The sequence below is a fragment of the Spea bombifrons genome, chromosome 3 (genome assembly GCF_027358695.1).
Source record: "Spea bombifrons isolate aSpeBom1 chromosome 3, aSpeBom1.2.pri, whole genome shotgun sequence".
Taxonomy (NCBI): Eukaryota; Metazoa; Chordata; class Amphibia; order Anura; family Pelobatidae; genus Spea; species Spea bombifrons.
Window position 1 is genome coordinate 70,032,974 of NC_071089.1, and position 20,387 is coordinate 70,053,360.

The following is a 20,387-nucleotide window of genomic DNA, read 5'->3' on the forward strand; positions in this document are numbered from 1 at the left end:
TAGCACTACTTCCATTAAGGTAAACTAGCTATAACATGAAGTCAAGTAATTATATACAGCTATTAAACATTCCAAAAAAGCAAAATTTCACTTGAATTACTGTTGCTTATTACTGGAAAGCATTTACTCTAATGTGGCATTTACTTCAGCACTTCCTTTAGCATAAGCCATTAATACAACGCATGTACAAAGTGTACACGTACTGGAGCCGAATACAGTGTTTCTTACAAAGGGTGATCTACGCAGGGCTGTATGTTACTTCGTTATAAAGAACTATATTCTAGAAGCAGTTACATAGTTAGTGAAGCTGAAGCGTTACATAAATCCATAAAGTTTATACGATGATCAAGATCTATTCTTCATAAACCCATGCTAATTTTACTTATTATCTCTTCATGGAATTTTCCCACAATTGATGTTAAAAGAAGGCACAACATTACTCTTAAAGGGAAAGTTTAACATTCCCTACAGCATTTCCGAGCTATTTTTCTTTGTGCGTTTAACTGTAATTTTCTTCATTTTTGTTTAGTGTACCCACACAAGTTATACATTGGTTTTTCTTCTTCAGAACAAGAAGGGCTTTACTCAGATACCATTTTTTGATATTATCTAATTTCCTATTTAAAAAAAAAAAAACCATGGTGAAAAATTGAAAAAATAAATTTTTTCTGACTTTTATTTTAAAAAAAATCTTTTACTCATCTACTAAAGCTAAAGTCTATTTGTCCTGAGTTTAGAAATACCCAATGTTTCTAATGCAAGCTATAGGACAATAAGTACAAGTAGTGTTTTGCTATTTCAAAACCATTTTTTCCCAAAATCTGGTCAATCTGCAATTTACCCCATCATATACCGTATTTGCCCGAATATAGGCCGCACTTTTAAAGACTTAAAGTGGGGGTGTGGCCATATTTTCAGGGTTTATCGCAGGAATGCGCAATTCGTATCACCCGGCGCCTGGGACATGCAGTTCCGGGCGCCGGGCAGGCAGCAGGGTTAGGATACAGATCCCCCACAGCGCTGCAGGGTACCTGCATCCTACTTTCCGATACGCTGAGACAGCCTCCCCTGCCAGCACTTTCCACGGGGGGAGCTGGCACTGGATATTGTCTAAGCTCATCGCGCAGACGTTCACAGGCTACGGCGAAGTGCATAAACAGCCTACGCTGCCGGCACGTCTGCTCGATGTGCTTTAACAATATCCCTTGCCGGGACTTCCCACGGGGGGAGTCCCGGCAAGAGAGATTGTTAAAGCACATCGTGCAGACGTGCCAGCAGCGGACGTTGTTTACACTCACAATAATTTACCCCATCAAACCATATTTTTTTGAAAAATAGACACCCAGGGTATTTCAGATGGTGGTATTTGTAAGTTTGTGGTAGTTATTTTCTGGAGGTTTTCTTCACACAAAGTTTAACTATGAATTTACAGCCCTTGGTATATGTCACTGACAAACATCACCCCCAATATGTGTTCAGCAACATCCCCAGAGTACAGTGATGCCACCCATGCATGAGTTTATTGGGTTGCTTGGGGCTAAAAGGTCACATTTGAGAGGTGTGATTTTTTTTTTTTTTTTGACATCTGGTCAGTCTGCGCCTATGCCCTATTTGGGACATCGTTGAACCGGCCAATTCAATTTACCCTATCAAACCATATATTTTTTCTAAACTAGACATATTTTAAATGCTAGTATTTTAACTCTTTCCATGACAGGATTTCCGGAAAATACCGCATTCATTTTAGCACTTGCTCATAAAAATAAAAAAATAAATTGTATTTTTTATATTTTTAGACTTTTTTTTGTACATTTTGTTGGAACTGGATGGTTTCCCTGATGGTGACATCACTGCATAATGTTTAATAATCACATTCTGATGAGAAAGCTGGGCTCTACTGATTTGCATGGTAGCACAGCGTTCACAGGAGGGTCTGAAGAGACCCTTTTTTGGAAACATGTTTATTTTTTAATGGCCACCCTTATCTCTTGGGAGAGGAAAAATCTTTTGCAGTGGCATGGACACAGAGAGTCCTAGGGTGGGCAGGCTTTTTGGTTTTCAAACCATTGAAGCCCTTTACAATCAAGTATGCCCCACCATACAGTATATTGCGGACGTTGACGCCCTAGGTAGGGGCAGCAGGGGGCCCATACTACTGTTCTTGATGTTGCTGAATGCCATCAAGACATTACAACAACACTGTTTAAGGAAACAAAGCGATCTTAGATTGCTTTCTAAGCTTATTTAATGCCATGACGTGCCAGGCACGTCATCAGCCATTAACTGACCATTTTTCTGTAACGTGTTTGCCACGTCATTGGTCATTAAGGGGTTAAACACAAAGGCACTTATCTTAAGCAGACTACTACTCCATGGTCTGATAATTCTTTGCCTGAAGCAGCCAACCGGTGGCAAAAAATCTCTCCAACTGAAATTAATGGGGGAGCTTTCCAAGCATGCGCACAGGGGTCTGAATAGCCAGCATTCCAAAGCCAGCACTGGAGCAGACTGGCGCTGAGAATATCACAGGTGGGGAAATCCATTCAGTACATTATTATCCATTAATTTATATAGTGCAATATATTTCACGGTGCTGTTCAACAGGCAAACAGGACATAACAAGTAGTGTATAACATAACAATTATGACAAAAGGTAAGGAGGGCTCTGCTCAAACAAACAAACAATCTAGACAGAGTTAAAGTATATTACACAAGAGGTAAAATTGCCATTCTTTGCAATGGACCAGTCAGACTAGGTAATAATATTAAGGACATAAGCTCAGTCTGAAAGCTGGGGGACTAGAGAAGCTAAGCTTAAAGTAGGTGGGAGAAAGGGAATTAGGATGTTAGTTAATAGAAATCCCTAAACACTGGGTAAATTCTGTAGAATTACTATTATTATTTTATTTTTTACTTCAAAGCGTACCTTTAGATACTGGGAAATGTTTCACAGCCATCCTACCTACAAGGCATTCCTTCAACATTGATTCATAATTAACCCAGCGATGAACCTGTCAACAAAAAAATATACATCTCATTGTATGTTGGTAAGGGCCTTTTTGTTTTTAAAAATTACCAGATCCCCATATAAAACAGCATTATCAATGATTATATAAATATTGTTTTTACAGTTGTAATGACACAACAATAAAACATTCTCTATTAGCTGGTATTGTAATTAAAACTCCATAAGTCTACTTCTTCTGATTTTAGTTATTTTCCTTTTTGTCACATTTCAGCTTCCTTTCCCTTATGTCTGCCATTTCAGACTCTCTTTCTTTTCTCTATGGTTCCCCTCACAAGCAGTTGGAATTTTAGCCACTGTCAGAGCCATGCCAGCAACTGTGAGCCACAACTACAATCAGGCTCACATCAGACTTTTAAGCATGCTGGGACATGTAATGCAACTGAAGAGGTTAAGGAGAAGATATGACAAATAAGTGACATAGTAGATCTCTTACCCTAAATTTTGCTTAGCCACAGAGAACAAATTATATTTTTGTATATGAGAATGAATTAGGTACAACTAATGTGCGTCTTTTAAAATATGTACATGTCTGGGGAAAACAAGCAAACTATGCTTGTATGGAAATTATTATTTCTTCTTTTTCTAACAACTATTAACCAGTGCAAATTTCCCAGCTGCGAACATACCTGATTAAAAAGATCAGTGCCATCTGCTCCAGCGGCTTTCATCAACTCATCCTCTCCCCCTGGGTGATACTCCATGTATGGACTGATGTTATACACCATTCCTGAAACAATAACATAATTATACTGAGTCAAGTTCATTCTGCTTATTGCCACTTAACTCGCTTTTATATTGTACGTACAAATTAAGCCTGCTTCTTGCAAGTAATGGCAACAATGGTTGATAATGACAACAAGTGTTATCCTAACAAATGAATGATAGTCATTAGACTCTATATTTATATGTGAGAACAAATCCTGTAAAATGCACTCATCAGGCTGAAAATAGTAGCCTGTATATGTACTATGCATGTATATTTCTGTTTATATTATGCCAGCAAGCGTATTAAAATACTTACAACAGACTTTCCTGTATAGGGAGATACAGCGAGTGTAAATGGTATACAGCCAGAGATAGCGCTAGACTTTCAGAGACAATTCAGAGAAAATTTATTAAATACTTCCTGACTTTTTAACACGAGATTGACTCTTCCAGGTGCAGTAAATGAGCCAGTTAGAAGCAGTGGGCCAGTACAAATGTTATTTGTCAGGGGTAGAAAAGAATATATTCGGCAGTGAACACACTATTACTGAACCCTTCAAAGATGGGAAAATATGTTGAGATCAACTCTTGGTCTGGGGTAGACAGAACAGCACTGGGTCAAGAGTTTCAAGTTTCCTAATAGAGTGATCAGTACTGGGTCAGGGGTTTCAAGTTGCCTAATAGAGTGATCAGTACAGGGTCAGGGGTTTCAAGTTGCCTACTAGAGTGATAGACACTGTGTTTTCATGAGGTCAGGGGTTTAGGGTTTTCTAATTAACGATAAACTCTAAAGACAAGGTTCCTCTTCTCTTTCTGTACTAGTATGTTCTAAAATGTTCATGTTATTGTGAATTGTATATAATAGATTGAATTGTATATTGGCAAATGTGCGTTCTCCATGTTGAATTAACTCTACACTAAAATGCAATGCTACTTATAAGATGCACTAGGCAAATGCAAATCATAAACCAAGTGTTAATACACTTTAGATATTGGCATACATTATGTCCACATTTATTCCATATTTTCTGGGCAGCAGCAAGACATGAACAATAAACACATTTAAAGCCGAAAACAAATTGCCAGCTATTGCTTCAATAAACTTGAGGCCTTACTACTGTATTTTGCACGCAGAACACATAAGCTCACCTGCATTCCAAATATCTATGATAAGAGGGCAGGCTTTATATAAAACTCCGGGCGTATGTGCTTTGCCCAAAATACACTATTAGAGCCGCATGTTTATTGAAAATATAAATGTGTTGGTCTGGTTTTAAGCGCTGTTTATTTGGTGTTCTCACATTTAAAAGATTGCCATACTGTTCCTTTAACTTTGTTTTGGAAAACTTTGAGATGTGTCACAAGAGGGAAAATGGAACTGGACACAAACTTTTCAACAGTTGCTAAAAGTAATCTATTCATGACAAAAAGAAATCTCAGCAGCAGAATGTTCCAAAATTCATGTCATCTAATTCTAACATTTCTTGTCTCCTTGAAATCACACATGCTAATAAGCATTCATCAAAAATGCCTTTGCGAATCCTTACAGCATGTGTTTTAAAAGAAAGCAATTGCTATAATTATCAAACCTGAACTGAATTAAAAGGAGGGTGAGGTTCCATGTTAGCTCACTTGTATTACTTTTTGACATCTCTAAGAAAACGTCAATTAGTCACTGTACCAAACTATTACTAGAACAAAAGGAACCAATTTAATTTAAATTGATGCTAATTGTATGTGTGAATATTTCTTATTTTTTTTTCTAGTAGACAGCTCTTCATACCAATGTTAAAATAATATCAGTAAAATAAAGTGTGGGTTTTTTTTTTTACCAGAATACAGGTTTGAAATGTAGAAAACCCCAAAATGCTAGAAGGTACATGATGCCTAACTATACAATATAGTATAAACCTCAACAGAACATAATATTTCTTGTATGTACCCCTACAAACATATATATATATATATATATACTGGCTAAATGCATTTTGTAAGGACTAATCGCATTTTATTTCATGTACATAAATACATGCATTTAACCCCTTCAGTCCCAAGGGTTTTTGGTACCTCAAGTCCCAGAGCAACTTTGCCATTTTTGCGGTTCAGTGACTATTCCCCTTTCCTGCAAATACTGTACCCATGTAAACTATATATTGTATGTTCAAGGAGAGATGGAGCTTTCTTTTGATACCATAGCTGAAAGGTTAGGATGAGAAATCTAGTAAAAACTAAAATTAGAAAAAACCCTATTTTTTTATATATATTTTCCCCTCTGTATCCTCACAAAATTAGGTAACGTGATGGAAAATCCCCTCCAAGTTTATCAATTCAGGTGCCCTGATTTCAGAAATACCTAATTTATATAGATTTTCCAGACCTTCGCAGCAGGGATCTACATTATTCTCTGCAAAGCTATAGAATCTTTACATTAGGTACAATGGGATTGCAACTCTAAATTTTAAACAAATAAACCAAAAATACCCACAAAAGTATATATTTCTGTAAAACAGTCAACCCAGACTGCAGACTTCGTATCAGGGTTATATGGGCATTCTTCATATAGCTATTTGGCCACCAATCGCTGTCAAATGTGGGCGCAGAAATGATTTCCTGTGCTTTTTTTCACCAACACTTCTGTGTTGCTTAGATTTTTTTGCACAGGGTATGTGTTACGGCAGAGAAAACCTGCCAAAATTGTTTAGCTTTGTCTCCAGATTACGGAAATACCCCACATCCTTAGGTTTTTTCTTTCTAGAGAGTCCTATCCATCCCTTTGTCACGGACCGGGTGAACAGGTCTGATAGGAGCCCAGGTGCAGGGGATACGAGGGGCTCTCTGGATGGAGCACACACGACAGGAAGCCCTCTAGATGGGGCACACATGACAAGAAGCCCTCTGGATGGGGCACACATGACAGGAAGCCCTCTGGATGGGGCACACACGACTGGAAGCCCACTTGCAGGGCACACGGCAGGTTGTCCACATGCAGGGTACTCAGCTTTGGAGTCCACTTGTGGGGTGCTGGCCGCAACTCAGGAACCAGAACAGGAACAGCTCAGGAACCAAAACAGGAACAGCTCAGGAACCAAAACAGGCAGTCCTATAACGTTAATGTCAAGGCCCATGGGGGAGTAACCGTTTAGATTTTGTGTTAGGGCAATTTTTTTAGGGCTGCAACAACTAATCGATAAAATCAATAATAATCGATAATGAAAATCGTTGCCAATGAATTTTATCATCGATTAGTTGAACCGATTTTTATCGATTATAAAATTATGTTTTTTTCAGAGCAAATGCTCTGAAAAATACCCCTCGTTTTATAATCTGTTTCATTCAGTGTGACTTACAGCAGTTACTACTTACCAGTCCCTCCCTGCAGTCACACTGCCAATTGACCCTGACCATTTCCTATAGCGTCCACATGGCTAAGACACTCATTTAACTGTGAGTATAACATTAATATTTGGGCTGCTGAAACTTAGGGTAGGTAGTGGTTAATTTGTGGCAGTTATGGTTAATGGGGTGTTTAGGGTTAATTTAGGGGCAGTTAGGGTTAATGGGGTATTTAGGGTCAGTTATGGTTAATGGGGTGTTGAGGGTTTATTTAGGGTCAGTTATGCTTAATGGGGTATTGAGGGTTAATTTAGGGGCAGTTATGGTTAATGGAGTGTTGAGGGTTAATTTAGGGGCAGTAACAGTTGATGGGGTGTTTAGGGTTAACTTAGGGGCAGTTATGGTTGATGGGGTATTTAGGGGCAGTTATGTTAATGGGGTATTTAGGGGCAGTTATGGTTAATGGGGTTGTTAAGGTTAATTTAGGGGCAGTTATGGTTGATGGGGTGTTTAGGGTTAATTTAGGGGCAGTTATGGTTAATGGGGTCTTCAGGGTTAATTTAGGAGCAGTTATGGTTGATGGGGTCGTTAGGGCTAATTAAGGGGCAGTTATGGTTGATGGAGTATTTAGGGGCAGTTATGGTTAATGGGGTGTTTAGGGTTCATTTAGGGGCAGTTATGGTTGATGGGGTGTTGAGGGTTAATTTAGGGGCAGTTATGGTTAATGGGGTATTTAGGGGCAGTTATTGCTGACGGGGTTGTTAAGGTTAATTTAGGGGCAGTTATGGTTGATGGGGTGTTTAGGATTAATTTGGGGCAGTTATGGTTAATGGGGTCTTCAGGGTTAACTTAGGGGCAGTTATGGTTGATGGGGTCGTTAGGGCTAATTAAGGGGCAGTTATGGTTGATGGGGTCGTTAATTAACTCTAACGACCCCACTAACCATAACTGCCCCTAAATTAACCCCCACCTCCCAGCAACTTTCAGCAACCCAAATATTAATTTTATAATTATTGTTGGATGAATTGCTGAGCAGTGTGGCCGCTATAAGGAATGGGCGGGGCCAATCATCAGTGTGACTGCAGGGATGAACTGGGAAGCAGAAAGGGGCGGGCCAATCATCAGCGTGACTGCAGGGAGGGACTGTAAGTAGTAACTGCTGTGACATTGAATGAACCGGATTATAAAACAAGGGGTATTTTTTAGAGCATTTGCTCTGAAAAAACCCTCATCTTATAATCGATTCAACTAATCTATAATTGAAATTCGTAGGCAACGATTTTCATTATTCATTTTATTGATTAGTTGTTGCAGCCCTATATATATATATATATATATACAGTGGGGAATTATTTTTAATCACTGCGATGCAGGTATGTAACATCAGCCTGTATATGTACGGGCTTTGTCGCGAATGCATTGCATCGTGAGCCCGTACAGGCGAGAAGGGTTAATATTTCCATTTAGATTTGATACATATTTCGTTTTTAAAATATTCTTTTGTTTTATGGAAGATCAAGAAAGTTTGTTTCTCCTTGTCCTCCCTCTGACCTCCTCTGTACCGATCAAATTGTGATCAGCAAGCATGGCTCCATAATATAGAAATATTCAAGCATTAAAATGATGATGTAGTTATTTCAATTTCTACTTCATCCTTGGGAAGGCTCTCTCAGCTCACAGCATTCTACCGTACGCCATCTTGCGCAGCTTCATTCTGAGTCTCCTGAACCAGAACACTTCTGTTCACTGCGCTCTCTTTACCCTGACTCTTGTAGCCCCTAACTGGTTATCCCAGAATCCCTTGTGCCTCCCAAAAATTGGTTCACCCAACACCTTTTTCCAAAGAGTTCCTGCATAGCCCAGTTATGGAGGAGACAGACAGATGTGTGTTTTCACATAGACACACACACAAACCTTCCCAAAAGCATATGTTCATGTATTAAATGTACTATATATATATATTTAAAGGGGTTTTGTTTTATACTAACATTACACAAGAGTCATGAATCCGGATGGTAAAGGCAATCCATCTACACCTAATATGTTCACTAGGATGGACCAGCGTTTAGGTCTCTTTGTTGCAGTGAACCAAGAAATCCAGGACGTATTTGACGGAGGTCAGGCCGGTGTTTTGTTGCCACACTGGCCTAATGACTGCACAATTGACCTCCAACTTCCCAAAAATCCTGGCATGGAAAGTGTTAAATTGCCACCATTTAAAATACCCTGGGATGTCTAGTTTTCAAAAATATAAGGTTTGGACACTGATTGTTTAAAATATATTTCGTTATATTTAGGCAAGAAACTGTGATATGAAGTGCTTTTTCACACACATGCACACTATAATATATGCTTACTATGGCAGCCTACCTCTAATGCACATCCAGCAGTCATTCTTCGTATTGTGCTTGGAAAGCTCTTCCTCAGAAACCTCAATCAGTCTTCCCCTTAACCCAGTCAGATCTTGACCACTTTTTGCCACTCGAATCCAATCCATAAGACTTCTTCCAGGCTTGAGAGGCACCTAAAAATAAATATAATAATAAAATATATTTTTTAAATCTCACTCACAATTGCTGGGGCACATGCATATGAAAGGATTAGGCAGAATCCCCTCATGCATTTGCAGTGGGAACACTATGAAATGTAACCTCTTAACGACGTGCGTCATGTGCCAGGCTCCGCTTAAACAGTGTTTAACAACGCTGAGATTGGCAGCAGGGGGCCCATGTGCCCCCTCCCCAAGGCATCAACGTCTGCCATTCACTGTATTTAAAATACACCTGATTTAAAATGGTATTGTTTGCGTAAAAGATCAAAAGGTTAAACAATAAAGGCAATTTTTCACAGAAAACCTGTGTTTTGCTCAGAGGAGCAAGCATTTACTGTATTTGCTCGATTATAAGACAACTTTTTTTCAGAGCACATGCTCTAAAAATACCTCTCGCCTTATATTCTTATAAGCCGTCTTATAATCAGACCTCAGATCTCTGCAGGGGACCTGGATGCTCCTCTCTGGTAACCTCCGCTGCTGCCAGCCCTTCCTCTGGGGGCTTCTATGACGGAGTGCCAAGGTGATAGGAAGTGTCGGCAGCAGCAGAGGTTGTCTTTGCTCTTCTGAAATTCAGTGTTTCCGTAGAGTAGTTACCTATTTGCTTTTTCAAATGAATCTCAGATAGAACCATGTTATGGTCACTATTCCACAAGTTCTCTCTTACTTTACTTCAGGTGTGAATTTACAGCTCCTGGTATATATCAAACAACACCTCTACTGTGTCCCAAGTGAGACATGGACCCATGGATCTGTCAAAATTCCATGTTTGAAAACTAATGCGCATGTTCCAATTTTGAACCCACAGTGCCTTAAAGACAAGAACTACCCATGCATATAGGGTATTTCTGTACTCAAGGGGTGATTCTGAATACAAATCATAAGTTGTTTCAGTAATTCTATGTACCCAGTGAAAGAAATGTACTGAAATACTGTTTGGATAGAATGTTTTTTTGTAAAGAAATGGAATTTTATTGCTATATTTAGGACAGACTGTCACTAAAATGATTAAATCAAAAGTGTTAAAATGCTAAAAAAAATATATACTCTTGTTTAGCAGTTTTTCCCTTTCTGGCCGCTATTGGGGCACAACTCCCAGGATACCACATCCTTGTTTAGAAACAGTGATGTGCATCATTCATATTTAACCCTGTAAGTGCCAAAATAAATGAAAACACCAGGCATATGAGGTGTTTCCAAAAACAGGACAAATACCTAAATACACTTTTGGATTTTTTTTCATTTGCACTGGTTATATAAAGTTTTTATAGGTGAAACTGTGAAAAGATTTCCATTTTTTTCTATAATTTTCCAACATTTCTTTGTAATACTAAATGATGGTTTATATAATTATTATTTCAAAAGGAAAAAAAAACAATATATGTGTGGGTGCACTAAATAAGTTAGTGGGCAATCACAGTTCAAAAAATACATAGCAAAAACACAAATACAGCTCTGGTCATTTAGTGCAGACATGATAAAAAAAAATAATAATAATAAAAAAACATCCTGAAGGGGTTACCACTTTTTTTTGAAAAATCTTTTACTCATCCACAAAAGCTAATGAAAAAACCTGCTAAATAGATTCTAGTATTTGTCTTGAGTTTAGAAATACCCAATGGTTTTATGTTTTTTTGCAAGTTATAGAGAAATAAGTACATGCAGCGTTTTGCTATTTCAAAACCATTTTTTTCTAAATCTCGTCATTCTGCCCCATGTGCTATTTGGGACATCTTTGAAGCCGGCCAATGCAATTTACCCCATCAAACCATATATCTTTGTAAACTAGACACCCCAAGGTATTTTAAATGTTGGTATTTTAACCCATTCCATGCACTAACTCTACAAGTTGTCGCACTTGTTTTGTGGGTTTTTTTTGTGTCCGGCATTTCAGCGACATCATTGAAGCTTAGGAGGGGCCACATGGGGTACCTGATACCGATCTCGAGGCATTCAGCAACACTGATCTCTTTCTAAGCTTGTTTAATGCCATGATGTGCAAGGCATGTCATTGGTCGCTAAGTGAATGTTTTGCGTGACGTGCCTGGCACGTCATTTGTCGTTAAGGGGATATATATATATATATGCACACCATATGAACAAAAGTTTTGGGACATCTGACCATGCAGTTACATTACATTCTAAATATATACAGTAGATGATTATATATATATATATATATATATATATATATATATATATATATATATATTGTTGGTCCCTCTTTGCAGCCATAACCACTTCCACTGCTGTAGGAAGGGTTTCCACAAGATTTCCAATTGTTTCTGAATTTTTGCATATTCATCCAGTAGAGCATTTGTGAGGTCAAGAGTTGATGTTGGACAAGAAGGCCTGGCTCTCAATCTCAGTTCCACAATTTCATTCCAAAGGTGTTTGATGGGGTTAAGATCAGGGCTCTGTGTGAGCCAATCAAGGTCTTCCACACCAAACTCATCCAAACATATCTTTATGGACCTTGTGTACTGGGGCACAGTCATGCTGAAACAGAAAAGGGTCTTCCCCAAACTGTTCCCACAAAGTTGGAAGCATATTCAACATTCATTAAAACTACACGCTTACATTGATTCCAACATTATACATACACACTGACTATAAAACTACAGCAGAGTATTCTTCCTCCCAGCATGCTTTCTACTACCACATGTTATTTAATATATGACACTGCTGGGTGCCTCGGTTACCTCAGCTGCACTCGACTCATTATGCACCAACAGACAACCAGGGGTCCCTTGCCTTGGTGCTCCCTCGCAGGGACGCCAAGCCAGAGACACCAGTGCCTGGCGTACCCACCTGATAGTACTGTGAGTGTGCCCCATGTTCTGCAAAAGCCCTAGGTGCCACAAAGTAATTTCTTGTTGACATGACGTTAGAGTTTGTCAAGCCATGCCATAAAGAATCCACTAGTGTAGTAAATGTGCAGGGTCACCTAAAATATTGCATGATTGCCAACAATGGCAGCCTCCAGGTCTACAGATAAAGGAAGTATATTAGAACATTAGATAAAACCAGGTTTTTGTCAATGCTATGTAGGGCTGCAACAACTAATCGATAAAATCGATAATAATCGATAATGAAAATCGTTGCCAACGAATTTCATTATCGATTAGTTGAATCGATTTTTATCGATTATAAAATGAGGGTTTTTTCAGAGCAAACGCTCTGAAAAATACAACTCATTATATAATCCGTTTAGTCTGACTCACAGCAGCAGCTCCTACTTACCAGTCCCTCCCTGTAATCACTGTGACAACTGGCCCTGCCCCTTCCTTCTCCCAGAAGACCAGAACCACATGGCTGTGACACTCATCTAACTGTAAGTATAAAATAAATATTTGGGCTGCTGAAAGTTAGGGGAGGTGGGGGTTAATTTAGAGGCAGTTATGGTTAATGGGGTGTTTAGGGGCAGCTATGGTTAATGGGGTGTTTAGGGTTAATTTAGGGGCAGTTATGGTTAATGGGGTGTTTAGGGTTAATTTAGGGGCAGCTATGGTTAATGGGGTGTTTAGGGTTAATATAGGAGCAGCTGTGGTTAATGGGGTGTTTGGGGTTAATTTGAGGCAGTTGTGGTTAATGGGGTGTTTAGGGTTAGTTTAGGGGCTGTTGTGGTTGATGGGGGTCTTTAGGGTTAATTTAGGGGATGCTGTGGTTAATGGGGTGTTTAGGGTTAATTTAGGGTAGTTGTGTTAATGGGGTGTTTAGGGTTAATTTAATGATGAAGACTGAGGGTTAATTTAATTAATTGAATAAAGTTAACTTAAGGTGCAGTTAGAGGTAAAGGGGGGCAGACTAAGGGGAATCTAAATCCTGGGGGCAGTGAAGATTAACCCAGTGCTTATTTATAAAAGTATGGTGTCAGTGTGATGCGAACGGGTCTGTGACTCTATGAGGGGACTATGAGATATCTGGGGGGTATAAGGCATATCTGGGGAGGATGGAGTGACATATCTGGGGGTATATATGGTATATATAAGGCATATGTGGGGAGGGCAGCGTGGCATGTCTGGGAGGCAGTGTGGCATGTCTGGGGAGGATGGAGTGGTGTATCGGGGGTATAAGGCATATCAGGCACAGTGGCATATGTGGGAGGCAGCGTGGAGTGGTATATGTGGGAGGCAGCGTGGAGTGGTATATGTGGGAGGCAGCATGGCATGTCTGGGAGGCAGCGTGGCAAGCCTGGGCTCAAATGTGCATAAATTGGGGGGCCTGGTTGGGAAATAAAGACAAGAAATGCATTTTATCAAAGTTTTTTTTTATTCTGCTGTTTGTATTTAACATCATTTGTTTATTAAATTATTTAAAATAAATGAAAAATTTACATTCATTTTTTTTATCCGATTAATCGATTAATCGAAAAAATCGGCCAACTAATCGATTATGAAAATAATCGTTAGTTGCAGCCCTAATGCTATGCTCCGTTACTGTATACAGCACTGTATTATATGATCAAGTCAAAAAATATTATTTATGGGAAGGGAGGTATGACATTTGTAAGTTTTTTGGTTAGTATGGGGTTAATTTAACAGGTGCAGGTTTATATGGATACACACAGGGAGCTTGCTGGATAAACAAGGTTATCACATGTCAGTGTTGATCAATTTTCATTCAGGATACATACATATTTCTCATTTCTTTCTGCCTCTGCTAACCAATATGCTAATGCAGCAGATGTTACATTTTATTAAATATTACAATGTAATTTCTAGGGCACATTTTGTGCAAAGCTTCAAAGATGAGTTTAATACAGTGTTTATGTGAGTTCCTTAATAACATTACAAGTAAACCTATCGAGCATGCCAGGGAACTCTCCGAGTTTGACCTAGAGTATCCCAGGAAATTTATGCTTTCCAGGGTCTCTGGGTCAGTTCCTTCTTTCTCCGGGCAGACCAAGCCCACTCCCTGCCCATGTTCTACTTATTCCCCACCCCACTTTTCCCTGCCCAGCTGCCTTGCACTAAAGAAAGTCCAGAGATCAGAACAGAGAGTGCTCCGGGTAGCCTACCCTATGTTGAGGAACAGTACAAAAGTATAAATATGGGTGAATTCTGCACACTAGACTGCACATGGACATACTGCATGGCTAGCTCCTGGAAAAACATCTATATGACAACTGATTCAAGACAAATAATGGTATGATATGGTTTGCAAATAATGGTTTGCAAATAATGGTTTGCATAATGGTTTGCAAATCCTTAGATCATGATAGTCTCCAAGATGAAAGAAAAAAAATGGTCATTATCACTTCCTCACCAAGAACCAACTTGACTCTTTGTCAATGCCTCGACATTCAGCAACACCAAGATCGACATCACGGGCCATGTCTGGCCCCTCCCCGTGGAATCAACATCCGCCATACAGTGTATGGCGGCAGATGCCCGTTTTAAAAGTTTAGGACGTTATCAACGATCACCTCCTAAACTTCAATGGTGTTGCTGAAATACCTCAGCATTCAGCGACACCGAATACTCACCCCAGGACGCGCTGTAACTGCTCCGGAGAGCGGTCACAACCACCACTGAGAGTGATTTAGCCACTCGCAAGATGGCGGCGCGTCCTGTAAAAAAAATAAAATAAAGTTGGAAAAGTTCACCAGAGGGTCTCCAGAGAACTCTGGCTCCGCTTGCAGGTTGAATACAAGTACTGTATGCAACCATGGAAGTCAAAGGAGCTCAGCTTTCTAACCACTTTCTAATCTCAAATGTGGCCTTTTAACCCCAAACACTAGACAAACCCATGCATGGGTGGTATCACTGTACTCGGGAGACGTTGCTGAGCACATATTGTGGTGTTGTTTGATAGTGATGTATACCTGGAGCTATAAATCTGTACCCGAAATACAATTTGTGTAAAAAAAATACAAAACAAATTACTACCACAATCTTTGGCAAAGGCTGGTGGTAGAATCTCAAGCATGGAAAGGGTTAAAATACTAGCATTTGAAATACATTGGGGTGTCTAGTTTTCAGAAATATATGGTTTGATAAGGTAATTTGAATTAGCTGGCTTCAAAGATGGCCCTATTAGGACATGGGGGCAGTAGGACCAGATGTAAAAGTTCCAAGTAAAAAAATGCCTGGTCCTTAAGGGGTTAAGGTCCCGCTACAGCATTTCAATCGGGTTGAGTACTGGACTTTGACTGTACCACTGCAACAGCTTATTTTCTTTTTTCAGCCATTCCATTGTAGATTTGCTGTTATGCTTGAGATCATTGTCTTGTTGCATGTCCCAATTTCGGCCAAGCTTTAGCTGCTGGACAGATGGTCTCACATAGGATGTTTTGGTATACCAGAAGAGTTCATAGCCAACTCAGTTACTGCAATGTTTCCAAGTCCTGTGTCTGCAAAACAAGGCCAAACCATCACCCCTCTGCCATCGTGCTTGACAGTTGCTATTAGGGGTTTGTGCTGATATTCAGAGTTTGGTTTTCACCAAACATGGCACTGTGCATTATGGCCAAACTTCTCCACTTTAGTCTCATCTAAAAGTGACATTGTTCCAGAAGTTTTGTGGTTGGTTCAGATGTGACTTTGCAAACCTAAGCCGTGCTGCCATGTTCTTTTCAGAGAGAAGAGGCTTTCTCCTGGCAACCATTCCAAACAAACCATTTCCTCAGTTTTTTTTTAATTTTACTGTAATGAACTCTAACATTTAACAAGCTGAGGCTTGTAGAGTCTGAGATGTAACTCTTGGGCTTTTTGCAATGTGTCTGAGCATTTCACAGTCTGACTTTGGGGTGAATTTACTGGGAGCTCCATTCCTTGGAAGATTGGCAACTGTCTGGAATATTTTCCACTTTTACATAATCTTTCTCACTGTAAAATGTTAATCACGTCTCTAAGGTCACTGTTGATGCTCTCCTTGTAACTGTGTTAACAAACACCTGAATGCCCCAGACTGGGAAACTGCTAAAACTTTGGCTTTCATAGATTTTGGTAACACTTGCTGATAATTTCATTAGCAGCACCTAAGTCTGCTACTTAGTATCTTAATTCCTGTGGAAGCAGTAAGGGTGCACTTAGATTTTCACACATGGCTTCTCCATTTTGGCTTTATTTTTGTTAAATAAATCATGACACGGTGTACTATAGCATGTGTTGTTTATCTTTTGTTGTATTTACCTAATTTTTAGACAAACTAAGGAACAGATGATTGTTATGTTGTGATATGTCTAGAAATCTAAGAGGGTGCACTTTCTTTTTCACACGACTGTAAGTGTGTATGTGTTAGCATGAGTGTGTTTAGCTGGTATAGTGGACATATGTTAACCTCTTCAGGACCGGGACGTACCTGGTACTTCCTGGTCATACGTCACCGTCAGACCGGGACATACCAGGTACGTCATCGATGATGCGCGATCCAGCGTCGCTATGGACGCTGGGGTCGCGAGAGGCGGCTACTACTGACCGCTGGGTTTCCCCAGCGATCCGTAGCAGCCACTCCCCCTCAATTCCGTGCACGTGATCCCTTTGAAGCGAATCATGAGCACGGAATTAAAATATTTAAATAAAACCGTGGTCTTCAAGGGAAGACACAGTACGAGGACGCCGGTTCTGAAGGAGTTAATATGTATGTGCATTAACATGACTGTGTGTTACAGTGTACGTTAGCGTAAGTATGCGTGAAAAACGCCCACCAGCGTGTACCTTAGTTGCTGGGGGGGTGCAAGAGGCCAATGGGGCCACATGGGTTTACCTGCCCCCCAGTGTAGAAGGTGCCAGCCCTCCCTAGTGTATGTATATGTTTTGTTTTACACAGAAGCAAGTAAAATATTGTAGCAGCTACTGACTTGCATGTAGTTTATTCTCTCATTTGACAGCTTGTTTGACAGCTAGGAATGGTTTTACCAAGTAATGCAAAGTCAGTACCTTCAGTTGAATACTTTAGTTGTGTTGATGCTGATATCGTGACACCGCATGGGGTATTACTGAGGTATTATGAATCAAAGCTAACACAGATAGACTAGACCCTACCTTACTACGACCAACTGTGGCCACTCTCTGCTGGGACCGGGGGGCAGGGAAGGATGAAGACGGGACGTTCAGCATCTTGTTCAGTTAGTAATCCGGAGGCCTTAACGTGACCACAGCGACTAACACAGACAGCTCCGTTCTGTGAGACATGAAGAGAGTGTATGATCATACAGTTGTATTGTCACGTGTAGCTTTCTGACAGACAGTGAATGCGGGGATTTCACACAAACCTTTCCGTTCACTAAACCCCTATAGCGCCATGTATCCCTCAAGCAGAAGTCGGCTCCGCTAAACAGCAGAGAAACCCGGACGTCATGTAACAAAACCGTGAACGACGCCTCTTATTCCCTTCTGTCCAATAGTAAACAGAAAGGGTGTGGCTTACAACCCGTAATGGACTGCCCAAGAAAACCTCTTCTTACTAGTGCGTCCCAAGCCTCGCTCTAGGTTTTGCTTCCGGTTAGTGTATGGTTGTATAGGCTTTGTTTTACAGGGATCTTGATATTTAGGTTTATTTTAGTTATTTAGAATAATAACAATCAGAAGTCCCTTGGCCTCAAGCACAGAACTTCGATACAGAAGGACAATTGTGCCCATGGATATAGGTCATGCTACTGAATTTTATTGCGATCTGTATATTGTCAGTAGGGTAGTCAAGAATTCCATCCCTGTTTGTGTTTAGATTCAAATCCCTATTCTTTCTCATAGTTGCTATGTTCTAAGGAACTCCTGTTTCAGATCCTTAATTTCTTTATAGATTATAGGAATCCATCCCTAAAAAGCATCGACTGCACAATATTTAGTTAATGGGGCATTTTACTGCCAAGTCATTAAAATGCAGCACTAAATGATACATGGCCGTTTTTAAAACATTACAATCCACAGAAAATATCTTCCTGAAGTGATCCAAATTTGTATAAACAAATAGAAAAGCTCATGCAAAAAAATAACTAATTCAGTCTTGTAAATATAACGTTAATTATTTGTCCATCACAGTTTATATATTATATTACTAAACATTCCTGCAAACAAATGATTATATGGTGAAAGCCATTAATGATGCAATAATTATTCAACGTAATTTCAATTATCAAATAAATCAAGCTTACATTTTTATTATGTGAAATATGTTGAACTTTATTTATTTTATTTCTTTTAAATATTTAACACATTTTATGAGGATCTAAAAGAAATAGCAATATTCAATGCTTAATTTCAAGAATCTAATTCAGTCTAGAAATTAACTGCTAAGAGAGAATGTTGCTGTTAACGCAGACTTCTTATGTCTGTACAACTGCACACCTGCGTTCATGCACAGAAGCATCAGTGCTGCCAAAGAACTGATGTAGACCTCCGCTGCTGGTGGCCAGTACTTCCGCCGGGCTTCTATGACTGAGCGCCAGCGTCACATGACCTTCCGGTGCTCCACCATAGAAGCCTCGGCGGAAGTGCCGGCAGCAGTGGAGGTTGTCTGTGCGCATCCCGCAAATGTTCGCCGGCTGCGGGATGCGCACAGACAACCTCCACTGCTGCCGGCACTTCCGCCGTGGCTTCTATGGTGGAGCACTGGAAGGTCATGTGATGCCTGTGCTCCATCATAGAAGCCCCCAGAGGGAGTGCTGGCAGCAGCAGAGGCTGCCAGAGAGGAGGATCCGGGTCCCCATCGACAGGTTTGGCTTCAAATACCACCTCTATGCAGACGACACAAATCTATCTCTCTGCATCTGTCCTCTCTCAGATCAGCAGCTGCCTATCTGGTATCTCTTCCTGGATGGCCTCTCACCAAGAAAAATATGTCTAAGACAGAGCTCCTTCTAATCCCTCCCTCTAACTCTATTTCCCTTTCTGACCTTTCTATCACTGTCGACGGTACTATCTCTCCATCACCACAAGTCCGCTGCCTCGGAGTGACCCTAGACTCTAACCTATCTTTTATCCCTCACATCAAATCACTCTCTAAATCCTGCCACAAATAACTACGGAACATTTCCAAAATTCGTCCATTCCTGACTGCCAGCACCGTAAAAAAAACAACTAATCCGCTCCCTTGTAATCTCCCGTCTTGACTACTGCAACAACCTACTTACCGGCCTCCCTCTCTCCCGACTATCCCCCCTCCAGTCTGTCCTCAATGCCTCTGCCAGACTAATCTATCTCACCCGACGCTCTGCATCTGCCGCACCTTTCTGCGAGTCCCTCCACTGGCTCCTCATCCATAGCGGAATTAAATTCAAAATACTCACTGTATCCTACAAAGCTCTCACTAACGCCACTTCTCGCTACCTAACCTCCCTCATCAGCAAATATACTCAAGCTCGCCCTCTAAGATCCAACAATGACCTGCTTCTTGCATCTTCACTCATCACCTCCTCCCATGCCTGCCTACAGTACTGTACTGTCGCCGGTACTGTACTGTAATGATCGCCTCCTAAACTAACACTCCAGAGAGCGGTCCCAACCGCCACTGCGAGTGATTATGCCACAGGTACTGCATTCAACTATGCAAGTGAATGGAGCCCAGCATTAGGGTGTTGTTTGATGCAAAGAAAATTACTACCGCAAACTTTGGCAAAGGCTGGTGATACAATTTCATGCATGGAAAGGGTTAAAATACTAGCATTTGAAATACCTTGGGGTGTCTAGTTTTCAAAAATATATGGTTTGATGGGGTAAATTGATTTAACTTCAAAGATGGCCCTATTAGGACATGGGGGCAGTAGGACCAGATGTAAAAGTTTAAAAATGTGCACTTCCTAAATGTGGTTTACCTCCCAAACAACCC

The 20,387-nt window shown here is 40.3% G+C and overlaps 1 protein-coding gene across 1 annotated transcript in view; it reads right to left on the reverse strand.

Moving 5' to 3' along the window:
- Positions 1-17,740, reverse strand: part of LOC128484804 (cytochrome b5 reductase 4) — a 48,471-nt gene extending 30,731 nt beyond the window's left edge. The window contains exons 1-4 of the mRNA XM_053461345.1: positions 17,606-17,740; positions 9,437-9,590; positions 3,655-3,755; positions 2,927-3,011 (exon numbers count right to left, since the gene is read on the reverse strand). Of these exons, the coding sequence (XP_053317320.1) occupies positions 2,927-3,011; positions 3,655-3,755; positions 9,437-9,590; positions 17,606-17,680 (415 nt within the window). The 5' untranslated portion in view covers positions 17,681-17,740. The remainder of the gene's footprint in view (positions 1-2,926; positions 3,012-3,654; positions 3,756-9,436; positions 9,591-17,605) is intronic.
- Between the last annotated feature and the right edge of the window lie 2,647 nt (positions 17,741-20,387).